The sequence below is a fragment of the Carassius carassius genome, chromosome 41 (assembly GCF_963082965.1).
Source record: "Carassius carassius chromosome 41, fCarCar2.1, whole genome shotgun sequence".
Taxonomy (NCBI): Eukaryota; Metazoa; Chordata; class Actinopteri; order Cypriniformes; family Cyprinidae; genus Carassius; species Carassius carassius.
Genome location: NC_081795.1, coordinates 11,134,007 through 11,151,646, shown reverse-complemented (window position 1 = coordinate 11,151,646; position 17,640 = coordinate 11,134,007). Strand labels below are relative to the sequence as shown.

General features: G+C 37.3%; 1 protein-coding gene across 1 annotated transcript; it reads right to left on the bottom strand.

The window, feature by feature from the left end:
• Positions 1-4,405: 4,405 nt before the first annotated feature.
• On the bottom strand, positions 4,406-16,334 carry LOC132122705 (coiled-coil domain-containing protein 92-like). Its single transcript, XM_059533045.1, has 4 exons — positions 15,781-16,334; positions 12,812-12,944; positions 11,787-11,834; positions 4,406-5,425 (listed from the first exon to the last, which is right to left on the bottom strand). Exons 1-4 carry the CDS (start codon positions 15,790-15,792, stop codon positions 4,740-4,742), a joined length of 879 nt encoding a protein of 292 aa, XP_059389028.1. The 5' UTR covers positions 15,793-16,334; the 3' UTR covers positions 4,406-4,739.
• Positions 16,335-17,640: the final 1,306 nt, after the last annotated feature.

Below are 17,640 nucleotides of genomic sequence, written 5' to 3'. Positions count from 1 at the left end.
CATACCTATATATCATTCAAGTGAATTGAGTTTGTGGAAGCGGTAATTGCATTTTTATTTATTTTATTTAATTTTTAACCATATTGTATTTGGAATGTCGTTGAATGACAAAAATTAGATTAATTTTGTTAATTTTGATTGTAAGTAAATCCTTTTTAAATGTATGTGCATGATGATAAAAGCTCAGTATTTTTATTTATTTATTTATTTATTTTTTTTACTAAGAGTAAACAGACCTGAAAATTTGGTAGAATGATAAGAGACTTTAATTTTCTGGAAGATGACTGAAAAGATCCATCTTTGTTCATTTGTACATTTTCTCCCAAATTTGATTGGTAAGCCTTGCTTTATTAATTATTTATTCACAGTTTATTTAGCTTTTCATGTTTAATAATTTTAAAAAAATCCTGTTCCTGAAATATGGAATATTATAACTTTGATATTAAGTCATATATAGGAACATATATGTTTATTACAAAATAGTAAAAAAAAGTATATTTTGGTTTGTTGCAACTATGATTCAGTCATTTTGGAAATATATTGGCTCAAAATGTTTAACAAAACTGTATATATAAAAAAACTTTTTTAACTGAAAAAAATTGTAGGTGTAGAATGTACTTGGAAAATAATTCACTCAGAAATTTCTAGTATATTTCACAAATAAATAGAGAAGCAGTAAGTGACACTTTGTTAAACATTTTGAAGTACAAACACTATTAGTCTTTTCTTGTGAAACATCTATAATCTTTGTCTTATTTACAACTTTTTTTTTTACAGTATATGTTTAAAACTCATGAAATTGAGTCATGAACATACCGGTACAGTATTTCCAGTATGTTTTCTGCTATTTGGTTATAAAACTTCCTTTTGAGTATGGGTTTACATATCAGAGTGATTCAATTTTTTCCCACTGAAATATTGTATAGGACACAATTGTAGGGTTGAGGAAATCAATAACATCAGCAACAATACATTATTCTCTAAATTCAATGATGTTGACATGTTGACTAACCACAAACAAGGACTGACAAGTGATTTAATAAACCCCTTTAATCATATAATATAGAGTAAACAGTGGATTATTTATTGCGACACTTTATTGTTGCACAATTGTCTGTGGGTCGTCAGAGATTTGTATTACTGTGTACATTTCAAAACTTTCCAAATGTTTGTGAAACAGGACACTGATGTCTGGTATTGGCCGAACATGCACATACAGTGTGTTAACTTTATTGTAGTTTCCAAATGAAAATTAGTTCAAAACACTTGTCTCATTTCTCTCCTTTAAAAACAAGACAACAGAATAGTGGTTTAAAAACCTTTACCACGTAACAGTCAGTTTAAGGGAAGACAGGTTTTTCCATACTTAAGAAAAAAAAAGCCAAATAAAATTAACATAAGACCCTTATTTTTCTCATGGAATGGGGACTACAAAATAACATCAAAAAAGAGGAAACGACTTTGCATGTACTGTATCTACGGATAATTGTTTCAAATTCACCACAATGTTCAAAAATGTATATTGTAAATATGATTATGTAGAAGTCATCTTGTGAGGCAGTATTGCTTATCTCTTTAACATCACAATAATAAAGCACTTAAGAACAATTAAGCATTTCATAAGCAAAAGTATTCCAAGATGAATCATTAAACTGACAACAGAAATCTATTCATTAACTAGTGGTTGTGGTTATATGATGTATCACACATTCTAACTCAACATACCTGAATTCTAAATCCTCATTTCTACACTGATACAATACAAAAACTGGTTATAGGCCTTTTAAATAGCATCGGGCATATGCGTATACATTTACAAAATAAGGTTTCAGACCCTGAGTGAAGCAAATATCACTTTGTTAGGGCTGTGTCAAATTAGACACAATTTTAAGATGAAAGGAAAACATTTTATGCATTCAGTAACAATGCCTGCGAGGGCTGCTTTTCATATTTGAATTTTTAACAACATTATATTCAATATTCAAAGCAGAATTATCATTTGATCTAATAAACTAAGAGAAATACCACATATACAATTGTTAGTATCTTTAAAAAAGTTTGTAAATAGGTGCTGTTACTAAATATTTTACTGTCGCGTTAGTTTGCAAAATTATGTTTCTTGTCACAGGCTAACAACCAGGAATATTGTCTTTAGCCCTGTGGCACTATGGTCCTCTATGGTATAACCTACTTATTAGGCCCCCTTATTAAAGGAATAGTTCACCCAAAAATATGAGAAAAATCTAGCATTACTTCACTTGCTCACCAATGGATCCTCTGCAGTGAATGAGTGATGGACGTTAATTGATGGGCTGGATTCATGTGGATCACTTGTGGATTATTGTGATGTTTGTTTGGATGCTCATTCTGACGGCACCCATTCACTGCAGAGAATCCATTGGTGAGAAAGTGATGCAATGCTAAATTTCTCCCAATCCATTCTGATGAAGAAACAAACTCATCTACACCTTGGATTGCCTGAGGTTGAGAACAATATCAGCAAATGTACACTTTTGAGAGAACTATTCCTTTAAACGTGTCTGTTAGTTATCAAGAAAGATAATGTTGCCCGTCACTCCCATCCAATCCATTTCCATGGACTGACCCTCTCTTAGTTACACATCAAAGACCAGAAATGAAGTCTTGATTTGTACACACACAACTTCTAATCTTGCATATTATGAATTTACAAGCTTAAGCTTTTGCGATCCAAACACTTAATATGTTTGCGATATGTATCACATTGCTATAAGTCATCAAATCACCAAAGCTCCTGGTATATGCACACACAGCTGGCCACGTAGAATTATAAAACAAACAGCATTCTGATTCTAATGGCACATATGCAAACATGTTATCTGCAACATCAGACCAAAGCATCACAGCATAAGCATCTTAAAACTAATCCGTCCTTCGGGCATCACTGGCTCATTTAATGATGGCAGAACAATGGAGCGTTGACCCTTGAGCCCACTCTCTTCTAATCAACAAACCCACACACACATAAACACACTATACACCAGATATAGCACTTAAGCAAATGATTCAGGTTGTATAGATCTCATCTGACTAAACGAGTATTTAGGTGATAAAATCTCCATCGCATCTGGAGGGCTGAAAGAGTGCACTTGTGGTGACACCAGACAGACAACCTGATCATTCAGAAATATCTGAGATGAGTTATTCCACAACAAGGGCACACAGCTTTAAAACCAGCTAAACAAAGACTGAACAGCAGTAACAAGTTGACAAGGACACTGACTTCAGCCTTTTCTGCACATCCTGAGTCTGCAGCAAGTAAACAGCAGTGTCGTGCTTTCACACTGACAGCACTTTGGCAGCTCGAAAATTGATTTCTGGGTAACTAAATTGCTTTTTTCTTTAATAAAGTCTAAAACATTTGAAATGGTTATTGAAAGTTTGCAGTTGAGTATTATTACTTTAAATGAAGAGGTGACTGCATTTACATCCAAATGGTAATTTGCATGAAACCAAAACACCTTTGAAGTGTAGATGTTCTGATTCAGATTTACTGAACATAAACAATGCCAGACATCTTTTATAAATAAAAACATTACTATGTTGTTTTATAAATGCCTATACTGCTAAATATTGCGTCAATAAATATATTTATCCTGCATTTTATACATGTTTTGTGCTGTGTGATCTGGCATGAACATGTTTTGTATCTGGATCTAAACTACATTGCATTTACACCTTAATTTGAATGCGTGTCTAGTGTGATCAGGGTTCCAATCACACTTACACACACAAAATGCAAATCAGTTCCCTTTTCTAATGGGATCTTGTTGAAAATGCCAAAAGCCCGAAATTTGAGGCAAAGCGATGCTTGAAGTGACAATCTCAATTCTTGAATTATCAAATACACAATCTCAGAGGTGTGCAGATGTCCAAGAGATATTAAGCAGATTAAGTATATGAGAAAGAAAATGAATGAAAATGAATTTCTTTCTTTTTTTCTTTTTTTGTTTGTTTTTATTTTGGTAAATGCATGTTATATAGAGTGAATTTTTCTCAAGACTTTTTTTTTTTTTTTAATGACAGACTTCTCTCTGGTGACATATACATGACTTTTCCATTCATTTTGTCCACTTAAATGCCATCTATCCAAAAATATTTGAGTGCAACACCCACAATTTACAATCCAATCAGCAACCGATCACTAGAACCAAGTCCCCGCCCTAAATTCTTTTCTATTTCAATAACCCATTACACTAGGTTAGCTTATTTGTCCCCTATCTATACCTGTCTCTTGCAGAGTGAAATTTATTTTGACTAGAAATTGTATCAGTGACAACAGATATTATAGTATAAAAAGAACAGCAGTTAATGTATGAGAAGCACAAATGTCAGTGTGAATGCTGTAACCTGTTAATATAGCCAGAGAACAAACTACACACCGCAGATACAGGACGCATAAAACAGGCCTTATGAAGCACTTCATGTTCGTGTACTGAGGCCATAAGGGTAATTTTTGATTACAAAAATGCTTTACATCAACATAAACATGAGTCGATTTTGGTTCAACAAGAACGTAAGCAAAAATCTCTCCTCAGTCTAATGATCACCGCATGTGCAAACTGTAAAAAAAGCAAACCGTATTGCAAATATAAACATTTCTGTCAAAGTCATAATGCAAAGGTTCTCCCAAGGGGCTCAAGGTGCAATTCAGGTTGAAATATCATAAAAACAAGCAGGTTGAACGGTAAAAGAAACGCTCATTCAGAGTTGTTCTCTGTGGTGGATGCAGTGGTCGCAGTGGCTTTAGCTACTGTTGTTGCCAGTCTGCTTACAGAAGCTCCCTGATCTAGCTCTTCTGACTCCTCCCCCTCTGCCTCCTGCAGGGCATGTCTGTGTGGTGGGCGGAGCCGGGATCTGTGTCTGTAGGGGTAGAAGAAGAGGGCAGGGTCAGGCATGGCCATAGGCTCCTCGGGGCCCATCACCCTCTCGCGGGGCACGCACTCCCTGGCACGTTCGGTGTGGAAGTTTGAGGAAGGCCGGCTTGAGCTCCGCCGTTTGGGTTTGATGGTGGTCTGGCTACTGGCACTGGCCTGAGGCGAAGGGTGGATGATAGGCTTGTCCACACCAGACTGGGCCGGCCTCCTGTGCTGCCTCTGCTGATGAAGTTTCTGCTTGGCTGAATGCAGCTGGAAGGACAGGTATGCAGCCACCTCTGTCTGCTTCTGCAGCTCGGTGTTGAGCACAGTGGTCCTGTGGCTGCGGTTTTTTAATTCCTCCAGGAAACGGCGCTCCTTTTCCTTCAGACTGGCGCGGAGAGAACCCACTATGACAGACTTCTGACTCAGCTCCCATCGCAGATCACTCTGGATCTCCTGCTGCTCCTGCAGATGCTCCTCGACCTCCCGACAGCGGGCTTCCAGCTGCTCCTCTTCCTCCTTCACCTCTGGAAGACATATAGAACAGAATGTGATTCAGTGCGAAACAGTGAGGCAATGAACCACAAACATGGTCTGTAAGTTTAAGCACTGTTTATTATACAACTTTCAGAAGGTTGATTTTTACAGCCTTCTGAAATGATAGACATGACATGATTGTTTCACGTTCGTCTTGAACAACTTAAATTGTCTTTGCAAGCCCCAAGGAAATTTATCAACATCAACACACAATCATAAAGACATTTTTAATAAAAGTATATTATATTGTATCAATAAAATATTGTACAAATATATCACAATGCATAAATATATATATATATACATTCTTGTGATCTGTAAATCTTAAATTGAGAAATCAATGTTTTATCCACATTATCGAGTTATCTACATTATCAAATATTCTACAATGTGAAATGTGAAATTGTTGAACTGTAAATTGCCGGCAAAAAAAAAAAAAATTCAAACGTGTGTAATATGTGTGATTAAAACATTTGGCATATATACTTTTAAAAACTTTTGACCCTGCCTATAGCAACTACAGCTCAAGAAGACTCACACTCCGGTCACGTACCAGGTCCAATCAGTTACAGGAAGAGTTTTAAACTGAAGAGGTACAATATACCAAGTTACACCCTTGACGTTGCGAGTTGGCTGCCTGCACGAAGAAAAATTCCTTCTGCCTCAGAAGGAGTCCACCTCGGCGACAATCCCTGGGCGTCCTTGGCTGGTACAACACCAGCCGAAAACATCCTGGACCAGTGGAGACATTCTGCAATGGGGGCCAACATGCTTTCCTACCTGTTTCCCATGACTTCTTCAATCACCCTTGATTGTCCCTGTGAAAACCACGTCCACTGAGAGTCCAGTATATAGACAATCCGTGGATATCCCTACCTGTTATGCCCCATTTGCAGATGTCTTCTGCCTGAAGTAAACCTCCAAGTTACCACCTCATTGACCATGGGATTGTGCCATCAACCTGGAACCGGGTAAGTCAGTTCCCCCTTGGATGTCCCCTATCCCCTATCCATACCTGAACAGAAGGCCATGGAGGGGTACATACAGTATATGAGGCTCTCAAGCAAGGTTACATCCATCCTTCCACTTCTCCTGCTGCTTCCAGTTTCTACTTCGTGGCAAAAAGGATGGATGCTTGCATCCTTACATTGACTACCGGGCACTCAACAAGATCACCATAAAGTTCCAATATCATCTTCCCCTCGCCCCAGCTGCTTTGGAGCAACTTTGGGGAGCCTCCGTTTACACCAAGTTGGACCTCCGAAGCACTCACAATCTCATTTGGAAACATGAGGGGGACGAGTGGAAGCCTGCCTTCATAACTCCAGCTGGACATTATGAGTTATGCTGTATGGGCTGATCAACAACCCTTCTGTATTCCAGAATTTCATGAACAAGGTACTCTGGGACTTCCTGAACTGATTTGTGATCATGTAACTTGACGACAATCATCAACAGGCCTTACACCATTCCAATGTATACTTGGCTACCACCCCCCATTGTTTCTGTGGACAGGTGAACCATCGGAGGTACCTTTAGTCTGCGCCCACCTTGTCCCAAAAACATCGGTCCATTCATAATCCTGTCATATATGAAGTCAAGCTCCCCTCACAGTATAAGATTCTTCCAGTCTTTCATGTTGCCCTGATAAAACTCTGAGAGAAATTCTGGACTCCCAACGCTGTGGTGGCCGTTTGAAACATCTGGTTGACTTGGAGAATTATGGCCTAGAGGAAAGATGCTGGGTACCTCGAGATGACATTCTAGATCCAGCTCTTCTCACAGAATTTCATCAATTCCATCCATTCCAGATGTAGTCCAGCTCCTAGAAAATGGCGTAGGCCACCACGACATCAAGGTCCTCGGTCTGCTGGAGCGTACCATGTAAAGGGTAGTAATGTCACAGATCAACCAGACTCTCTCACCTCCACTACCCAGAGCTCCCAATATTAACTACCTGCACCTGTCAACAATTACAATGTTATCAGCACACTATTTAAGCAAAGACCTCAGCCTCAGTCAGCGTCTGGCCTTGAACTAGGAAATACTCACTTACCTGGTCTCTGTGCTTACCTGTGAAGATTCCTGGTACTCCTACATATGTTATCAAAGATATCTCCAGTTACTATTTACCTGTGGGTACCATTGTTGAGGTGTGTGCTTCTCCGTCTCTATTGTCTCCATCTGTAAGACTGTTCTATTCATCAATACTCTGCTCATTCGGTTTATGTTTACTATACTCCCCTGTTTTCTCCTGATCTCACCCTGTGTCCAAATAAAGTTGTTTCTGGATTCATATACCCTCTGTTCAGTGTATATTTCCTGTCAGTGTAGTGAGTTCAAGCCTTAAGTAGGGGAATCAAACCCCCTATAATTCACATGTAGACTTTAGCCCATGTTTTACATGCAGCATAAAGTATCATGTATACTCTCCCTTGTGATTTGAAACAGGCATAAATAATATGAAAAAGCCCTCTATCTAAAATCAGATTTAGCTGTAAAACCAAATTCCTAACTAATCTGCGATCCAAAAGGTAAGTGGATGTGGGAGAGGAAAGTAGACAAAAGGCTCTTCTGTGCCCAAGGATTACAGAACTCACTGACCAAATCCAAACCAACTAATCTCAACTCTGGTCTGGCTACTGGCATGGTGTGCCATCTGTTCAGGGTTATCAGACACATTAAATGTCTAGGACAAGACCTCCCTAAGCATGCTTAACTACTGTGCCCTCAAATCATAAAGCAAATGTGAAGTAAATAATTGTATTCTCTTTAGAAAGTCATTTTGGAAAAAGGTTTCTGCTAAATTAATAAATGTAAACCTGCACTATTAACAAATCTTAAGTCACTCTCATATAACTGTAAATTCCATGTATCTGACACTATATACTGTAAATTATGAGTGTGAAAATGTCATAGAATTAGTTCGAAGCATGGAAGAGCAGCCAGTGTTTAACATGTAGGCTAATTTAACTATAATTAAACAAATGAAGGATAAAACAGGTATTTTCCAGTTGAAAGCGTCTTTACCCTCACATTAATGTAAAGTCTTTCAGATAAAATGACAGGTTAAGTAGACCAAAAAAATGTTATAGGAATCAGTGTCAGACATTGTACACCTGATCCACATGAACCTGATGACCTTTTGCTGTGAGCTCAACATCTTTCCCTATTTTTTATCTTTTTTTGTCTTGCTTGTGTTTTTTTAAATGTATTTTTTTATTGCAGTATACTAGCACATTTGTTTGTCCAGACTGTCCTGATTTCACAGCCAGCCTATCAGTCCAACCCCATGCATCCAGACTGAGATGAACTCATTATGGGACTATAGAACTTGCCGTGTTATCTGATCCCTAAATCTGATCTCTCCACTGTTCTTTATTGAGTTAACTTTTTGCTGCCTCTGAACCTTTTAATAAATGTGTAATGAAACTGAGACATCGAAAACAATCAGTTGACAAAGGAATTTGGGCAGATAAGAAGTGATAGACATAAAAAAAGATAAGTATTGTTCATTTAAAGGGTTAGTTCAGCCAAAAATCAATATTATGTCATTAATGACTCACCCTCATGTCATTCCAAACCAGTGAGACCTCCGTTCATCTTCGGAACACAGTTTAAGATATTTTAGATTTAGTCCGAGAGCTTTCTGTCCCTTCATTGAAACTGTGAGCTCAGTATACTTTCCATGTCCAGAAAGGTAAGAAAAACATCCTCAAAGTAGTCCATGTGACATCAGAGGGTCAGTTAGAATTTTTTGAGAACGAGTCAATCTTTCGTTCGTTATCTGGCTCGGCTCGGTGTTCATCTTCAGTTCTCTCTTCACAGCAGTTCAGTGTAGTGTTTGAGTAAATGAATTACTCCGGGATATTGGTTTGTTTGAACTCAGAGAGAGTTTAAGCCACATTAAACAAGTTAACAGCTTAAGTCATTTGTGGATTAATGCTTATTGGAGACGATTCGGTGAACTGGTTCAAGAAGAACCGGTTAAATCGAATGATTCGTTCACGAACCGGAAATGACAAACTGCTTTGTTTTGAAATCGCTCACAACAGCCACGGAAGAGAACACAATGCTGAATAAAGTCATAGTTTTTGCTATTTTTGGACCAAAATGTATTTTCAATGCTTCAAAAAATTCTAACTGACCCTCTGATGTCACATGGGCTACTTTGATGATGTTTTTCTTACCTTTCTGGACATGGAAAGTCCTGCACTGATGGGGGCTAATCCCCCCAATAATTAGAAATCACTAAACCATTTTCTCAAATATTGCCTAATCGAGAGAGAAAGAGAGAGAGAGAGAGAGAGAGAGAGAGAAAAATGGAAGTTGCATGTATTCGAGTCTGTGCGTTTATCTTTTTAGAACGAGTTTACTTAAAAACAGCGATTGTATCCTCTCGTCGCTGGAAAATATAATGTAGCGATTCAGTATTTAAACTGTATTTAATGAAAGTCGCGGGCAGCGTTGACAAGTTTATTTTCTCCTGGATGTGTGAGCTGCACGATTTCCGATGTGTGTGTGTGTGTCAGTCAGCAGCTCATTAATACAGAACGATAATTAAAGGCTCTAATGTACACCAGCACACCTGTATATGTGTGTATTGTAAGAGCTAGACGACGAATGATGACGTGTGACGGCATAGTAGTGGTATCCCAATCCTTAGGGGAATATTTTCTCCCCTACCCCTTGACCCTCTGTTTCAAGGGACAAGGGGAAGGGGTAGGCGGAGGGGTAGGGGAAGGGGATATAAAGGGTGTATAAAATAGAATCGGGATTGGGCCTAAATCTCCCACTAGAGCAGTCTCTGGAACAATGCAGAGACATAATTCATTCTGTTATATGATTTTAAAATAAACATTGCAGAATTCTAGGAACTTTATCATCATGAAATTAAATATTGGGGTATAATTTATACATAATTTTGTGTGCTATCTGGGTCACGGTATCTGAGAGGACCATGCATGGTCGTTCAAAGCACGTTCAGTATGAGCGCTACACACAGGGTTTTAATATATGGGGTGAATATATAAATATTACATAGAAATATATAAAATTATATTTTTTCCTACTTCTCCAGATACAGACAGGCCCGGTTCCAGAATCAAAACACTAAGGGGGCTTCTGAAATAAGTGAGATTACTGTATTCTTAATGTACATCTCTTCTGACATATTTTTGCCCTGTCCATTGAGTGTATGGTATAATCACTAAACAGTGTACCTTATTTTAGTTTATCGCTATTTCCAAAAGTTCCGTAATAATCAATGAAGCGCTACCTGCTCAGTGAACTTGTTATTTAAATAGTTTTTAGATAGTGTTATAATGAGAGACTCCCGAGCGTGCACCACTGATCAAAACTGTAGTGTTTTGAGCGGTGAATTGATTCTAACGAAAATGCCTCAGCTTAGCCATTGTGTTCAAGAAATAAACAGAAATGTCAGTGATTGTTCAATGCTACAAAAACACGCTGAAAATAGAAACCTTTGAAGCTCTCCAAAGTTTAAACACAAATACACACTGGATCGCCTGGAAAATATGTTTTGCCAGTATATCCTATTTTTACAGCTTCAACTGAGGTGCTCTTGCTTTCATTTCGTTCACCCTAACTGGCCCTGGATACATTTAAATGCAACGAAATATGTAATAATGTAATGTTTTTAGGCGTGAACAAATATGAAGATCACAAAAATATCTAAGCCAAATGTTTTCATAAAGCAATACAAATATTTTTTTTTCTTTCCTATTCTCAGTTTTCTTGTGCTATTCCTCTCTGTCTCCTTGCCCAACTTTGTCTCAGCAAAAAAACAAGCTGTAATTGGACACCCCCACTGGGAACATGCAGCAAGAGTAGACGAAAATGCAGGCAGGATCAATTTGTGGGAGGATGAGGCTGCGTCAGGCCGGAGGAGAGAGGGATGACCTGCAGAACGGAGAGGAGTCGTCTCCTGCTTGTACATTGTGTGGCCTTTTAATGTACGATAGGTTTGCATTTTGGATCAATTATTATCACATTAATAAGACATGGTCATTGAAAACACTATATATGCATTGGATCTAATCACTAGGATTTAGCTCATTATATGGAATATATGTAACAACAAAAGAAGTGTCTAGTGGATAATTTTATTTATTATTAGTTTGCCAAAGTCTTTCAAATGTGATCTAGTAACAAACATCAATATCTACTTGCACATAACCTTAATACTAGATACTGGTGTATTAAGCAGAGCTACAGCTGTTGTTCTTGTTGCTGTGTACTGAACTAAACACCTGTACTAAAAATACAAAAACTCCTTTCACAAACACATGAAAATAAAACAAGATTTTTTTGGACTGCAACAGAGCTCACCTGCTTCCCTCCGGCCTGGGGGCTTCATGTTGAGTTCCTGTGTAAGTTCTGTAAGCAACACACAGATACACTGTTATTTCTGAGCCTTTTTTTTACATTTTAAAAATGATACATTCCAGAATCTTTATAGATCATGTCATAAGTTCTAAATTAGAATTTATTTGATTTGATTTAGCATTTATATGATTCAATTAATTGTTTAGTGCATAAAATGTCCCACCCTACATTTATTATTTCATTTGGTGTTCATAATAAGTGTTTATATTCGGACTATTTTAGATTGCTTCAGGGGTACCGCGGCGGAGTAACCCAGTACCTTTGTGATTCTTCATAGACATAAACCGAGAGAAGTAGCTCCGGCTACAATGTCCTTCCGCAACACGCAAGCAGTTCTGTTTGTTAACCGCTAGAGCGTCAAAAGTTACCGACTGCAGCTTTAAATTGTAATACAGTACTATTTTTAACATAGTGTTGACAATATAAATGTTGAGTATGATTTTAAACACATTTTAAAAACAGTTTTGAATGGTAGTGTATATGTCAAAGGGTTGCAAATGAAAAACTGATTTCCTGAGAAACTGAGAAAGCTTTAAACTAGCATGATTGGTTGCTCTACAGGGCAAAAGAGCAAAGAGATGAATATGCAGTGTGCTGGTCTTTCTGCGCTAGCTGGCTCAGCACATTTCCAGCGATGTTCAGGTAGAAAGGCCGTGTCCTATATTACTGAGAGTATAAACACAACCCTGCACTGACAGGAAGATATTGACCCATGGTTCATTCTGTGGAGCCTGTGCAACTAAGCAAAGTAACGTAACCCTGCTCTCCTCTGCACTGGATCTGTGCATCTAGGGCATGGCAACACAATTCATTTGCATGCTAACCTTATATTTGGAATGACATCCAATTAGATGTGATTTATGATAAATGAAATGTTTCTCAATTCAGTTATGTGCGTTGTTTCTTGTGTGTACAACTACTCAAAATCAAACGCAGGAGGCTGTACTGTGAATAATCATGACACAAACCTGTACAGCGTTTCTGGAGGGACAGGATCTCCAGATGTAGTCCATGCAGCAGAGACAGTTGCTCGTGTCTAAGGAACACAATGCTCCTCTCCACACTGTCCACCTGCTGCTCCAGCGAGACCCCCTGTAAGCCCTTCACCACACGAAACACAGGGATATTTTATAGTATATTTGTTAGTTGTCTAGGTAATTGATTAGCTCCACCCCTTTGTTATCTTGTTAACCTGTGTGTATATATACCCCGGTGTTAGCCGTAGACTTTGTCAGTTGTTGTCTTTGCTATGTTGTAGCGTGTTTTCCTTTGCCATGTTCTCCCTGTGTTCTTGTTTCCTTTTTATGCCCTGGATAGATTACCTCTTGTTTTATTAAACCTCACACTGCTAGCATTGGGATCCTGCCTTTCCTCTTCCATGCATCCACCTGCTACAGTTTCAGTCATGTAAAGGTATGAACAAAACAATTAATAAAAGACGTAATGTTATATTTACCTCAAGAAAGTTGACCAATGTTCATAGTTTGTTAGTTAGCTAGAAAAAACACTAGAAAGGAGCTTATTTGCTTAACCTGGGGCCCATTCTTCGTACGTCGCTTATTACATCCGAGATCAAATGACACATCCAAGATGATATCATCGTGCTAATCATGATCCGGCTAATTGGGTTCTTCGAACACACCTGTTGTGTATGATTAGTTTTGCTGGATTGAGTTATCTGAGATAATTGCGCGTTCATGTGTTGGCTAAAAAGGGGATATGTATCGATACTCGAAACCATGATCAGCAGTGCAGCGATTGGCTGGTGGCAAGACGGCAATGTAATGACGTCATATAATTTAAAATGACACCCGACGAAAAACTTGACAAATTTCTGGACTTTTATAAGGAAACAGCCAAGCAAACAAAACTACATAAATGTTATAATAGATACATGAAACAGATAATAGATGCATGTTTTTATTTTATTAGAATTTTTTTCATGATTCCCAATTATTTATATTCGCAATTTATAATAGTTGTACAGTCTTTACATTTTTATTTCAGTGTAGAAATTATCTATTCATTTCATTTTATATTTGGACAGATTTGTTACGTGACAGCATTAATGAAAGTTTCTTAAGGGTCAATATCATGTTATCTGCATCTCCTGCACTCCATCAAGCCACTCTTATAATAGCAGTCATCACTCAAAATAATGCACCACTCTATTATCTGTATAGCATGTGTGTAAGACTCTAATACAATTATGAAGTAATAATTTTATGACAAATAAATATTTCAGTGAGTTAAACTGGCTGTGTCTATAGTAGGCTGTTATGGACTACACAGCATTTTTATATTATTTTTAAATAATTTTTTGAATGATTATTATTTTATATTATTGTCCCTGGATCAGTACGATACACTTGTAATTAAGTAGCGGTGGTAGCAGACATATTTTGAGTATCAGTTCTGGTTGAAAAGAAGCGATCTAATCCTGTTTACATGAAATAAGCCTGCTCCCGAGCAGGTTTAAGCTTACGGACCTGTTGCTATGACAGCAGCTCCGGGATGAGCTTCGAAGAACCAAATGATCCAAGATCACGCCAAATCGTCAACATTCAAATCCAGCTAACTGAGTTAGCGACGTATGAAGAACGGGCCCCAGTTCATTATTCATGAATGCCATCGGTCATGTCGACAAGTTCTTATGAAAAAATACCATGTGTGAATTATGATAATAATATTGTGATATTTTCTGAGATGGTTATCATACAGTGAAAATATTATACTGTTATAACCACTGCTCTATACATGTCATATCATATTTTCACTGTATGAAAACCATCTCAGAAAATATCACAATTTCACAGTGTCACAGTATATGGTATCATACAATGTAATTTGATATTGATAAATTTGTAAATATTTCAGGTGCACGTCAGATTTTCTAGGTAAAAATCCATTAGTGGAAAAAAATTCTGTAAACTATGGGAACCCTCTCATTTGGTACATAAATATAATATTACTATTACAATTATGAAAATAATACCTAAAACATATTACATTCATTTTATACTTATCATATTTACTAATTATATATAGGCTACTATATTCACACTCAAATAAATATGCTGTACAGCATACAGTACAAACATTTACATTGCACACAAGGTCAACAAAATACAAACAAACAAAATGGCAATAAAAGTGACAAAATGTGACTGAAATTGAAACGGTGATGCAAAGATTCTGCTTTTATTGATGTATTTGTTTGTTTGTTTTGTTTAATTTTACAGTATCTAATAATATATTCCAATAACCATATTATATTATTTTAGGTATATGTCGGTTATACAAATAGTCACATAAACTGTTGAGTTGATGCTAATTTCAATTTATAGGTAACAGTATGACTCAATAGAGAATTTATTTTAATAAATTCTTTACATTTCAGAATTTTACATCAAAGATCAAAGAAAAATGCACTTAAATAAAAAATATATTTAAAAAAAACGTTTTTTTTTTGCATATAGTTCTATTGACAATTCATTGTTTTGACAGTAACATTGATGCATTCATAATACATATTTTCCACTTAATAAAACCAGTTATTTTGGTTATTTAACACATTTTAGGTATCTTTACAATATATATATATATATATATATATATATATATATATATATACTTACAAATTATATACATTTTATCATTTTCACAATATTCTTTAAAACAATTGTTTTTTTTATGGATAATTTGATCATTCGGTTTCAACATGATCTTAAGGGATAAAATGTTAAACGAAACTTCTGACCGTTATTGTGCTTACTATAAACACTCACAGATGTGAAACAGACACGTGTAATACTACTACATCATACTGTAAAACATTTAAATGTAGCTAAGTAAGCTCCTGATTAGTCACTCTTTCCCATATAACATGGCCATAAAAGCCTTTGATATAACACTGCGCATATTATCCAACACTCACCGTATTTTCCATTCTCGTGGCTTATATTATTGGTATCCAACAGATGATATAAGGTTATAATGAAGAGAATGAACGTGCTCCTTCACTTCCACATCTCTGCCCTTCAAAGAACCGACCCATGAACATATAGGATGACGACATCTTTAAAAAAGATCAATACGCATCTCAAAGGGAGACTTAAAGACGGATCTGCCCCAGAATACCGGGAGAGGTTTCGCGAGAAAGACGAGATTTCAATCCTTCGTTCTCTTGGCCAACGTGCAGTTGTTGTATCACGCAATGTCACGATCGATTAAAGTGATCCCGACGTTTAGCAGGCACAAGAGTGCTCGTGCGTCCTGCGTCTGCTGAATGGCATCATCCTCATCATCGCGATGACAGCCGGCAGGAAGCGGTTCCTTTAGTACCAGAGCAATGATGCGACTGATGAAGAAACATCGATGCTCCGAGCTCTCCACTGCACATCCCATTTATAGATCCCATCTCAAACGTGCATCTCAATCGCAGATTCAGCTAAGGTGCCTCATGTATTACAAATAAACTGAGCTGAAGTACAGCTGAATTATAGAACGTTTAGTTCCAGTCCTCGAATTTGATTGGCCGAGCGTCGTTCCAAGAATATTTAATTAGCATATGGACCGTTCTCTGTTTGTATAACTCGAACCAAGAGTATGTGTTTTGACTTGATTTATTTTAAGTTGATTTTTTATTTTATTTTTAGATTGTTGTTATGTATTATATGCATTTTTCTAGCCTTGTACTGTACGTGAGCAATGCGGAGTGAAAGCGGAGTGAAGTTAATCTGGAGCAAGGAGTGTTTGATGTTTGTCTCGAGCCACAATATCTGGAAGCGCTCTCTATATTCCCTCATTTAACTATTTACTATTCCCCTATATAGCAGATGTAGTTAAATCCACGACATGTGAAAGGAGTCATAATCAGGGGCGTTGCACAAGATCCAGGGCCCTATGCAGTCCTGATGGGATTTTCTGGACCTTGACAGTGTATTTACTTGGACAGTCACAAGAAGGGGCGCTGCACAAGATCCCGGGCCCTATGCAAAGGCAGTCCCCCCGCTTGAAAATATATATTCCAGACTTTTCAAGGGCCCTCTCTTCCTTTGGGGCCCTGGTAATCAGTACTGGTCACAAGCCTCCCGGTTTTCATCCAAAATATATTAAATTGTGCTCTGAAGACAAACAAAGCTTTTATGGGTTTGGAACGACATGGAAGTAAGAGATTAATGACAAAATGTTAAATTTTGGGTGGAGTGTTGCTGTAGCTCAATTGGTAGAGCATTGCGCTATCAAGCGCAAGGTTGGGGGTTCGATTCCCCGGGAAAACATGATAGGTAAAAATGTATAGCCTGAATGCACTGTAAGTCGCTTTGGATAAAAGCGTCTGCTAAATGCATACATTTAATTTAATATAATTTCAATTTAAGTCAGGTACACTCTCAGAAATAAAGCTACAACAGCTGTCACTAAGGCGGTAACATTACCTTTTCAAAAGGTACATATTTATACCTAAAGGGTCCTATTGGTACCTTAAAGGTACATATTAGTACTTAAAATGTATATTAGAACCCAATAGGTACAAAAGTGTACCTTTTGTAAAGGTACTGCCCCAGTGACAAGTTTTGTACCCTTATTTCTGAGAGTGTAGCTAGGAACACAAAGTCATAGGTAGCTTAATGTTATTGGTGATGACAAAATAACATATTTACATATCATTAGTGTCGGACAGAAACGTAAACCGGCCCAAAAGCACTACCATTTTCAGGAAATGTAAAAACACTTAAAAAAAACGAACATAAAAATAATAAACATTACATCAAGAGTTGGTATTGGGTTTATGTAT

Bases quoted from the DNA above. Each gene is read 5' to 3' on its own strand.
- LOC132122705 (XM_059533045.1), bottom strand. The intron at 11,835-12,811 runs GTTTGTGTCATG...TGTTGCTTACAG, and splicing joins CCTCCAGAAACGCTGTACAG to AACTTACACAGGAACTCAAC. The intron at 5,426-11,786 runs GTGAGCTCTGTT...TATGTCTTCCAG, and splicing joins CCCAGGCCGGAGGGAAGCAG to AGGTGAAGGAGGAAGAGGAG.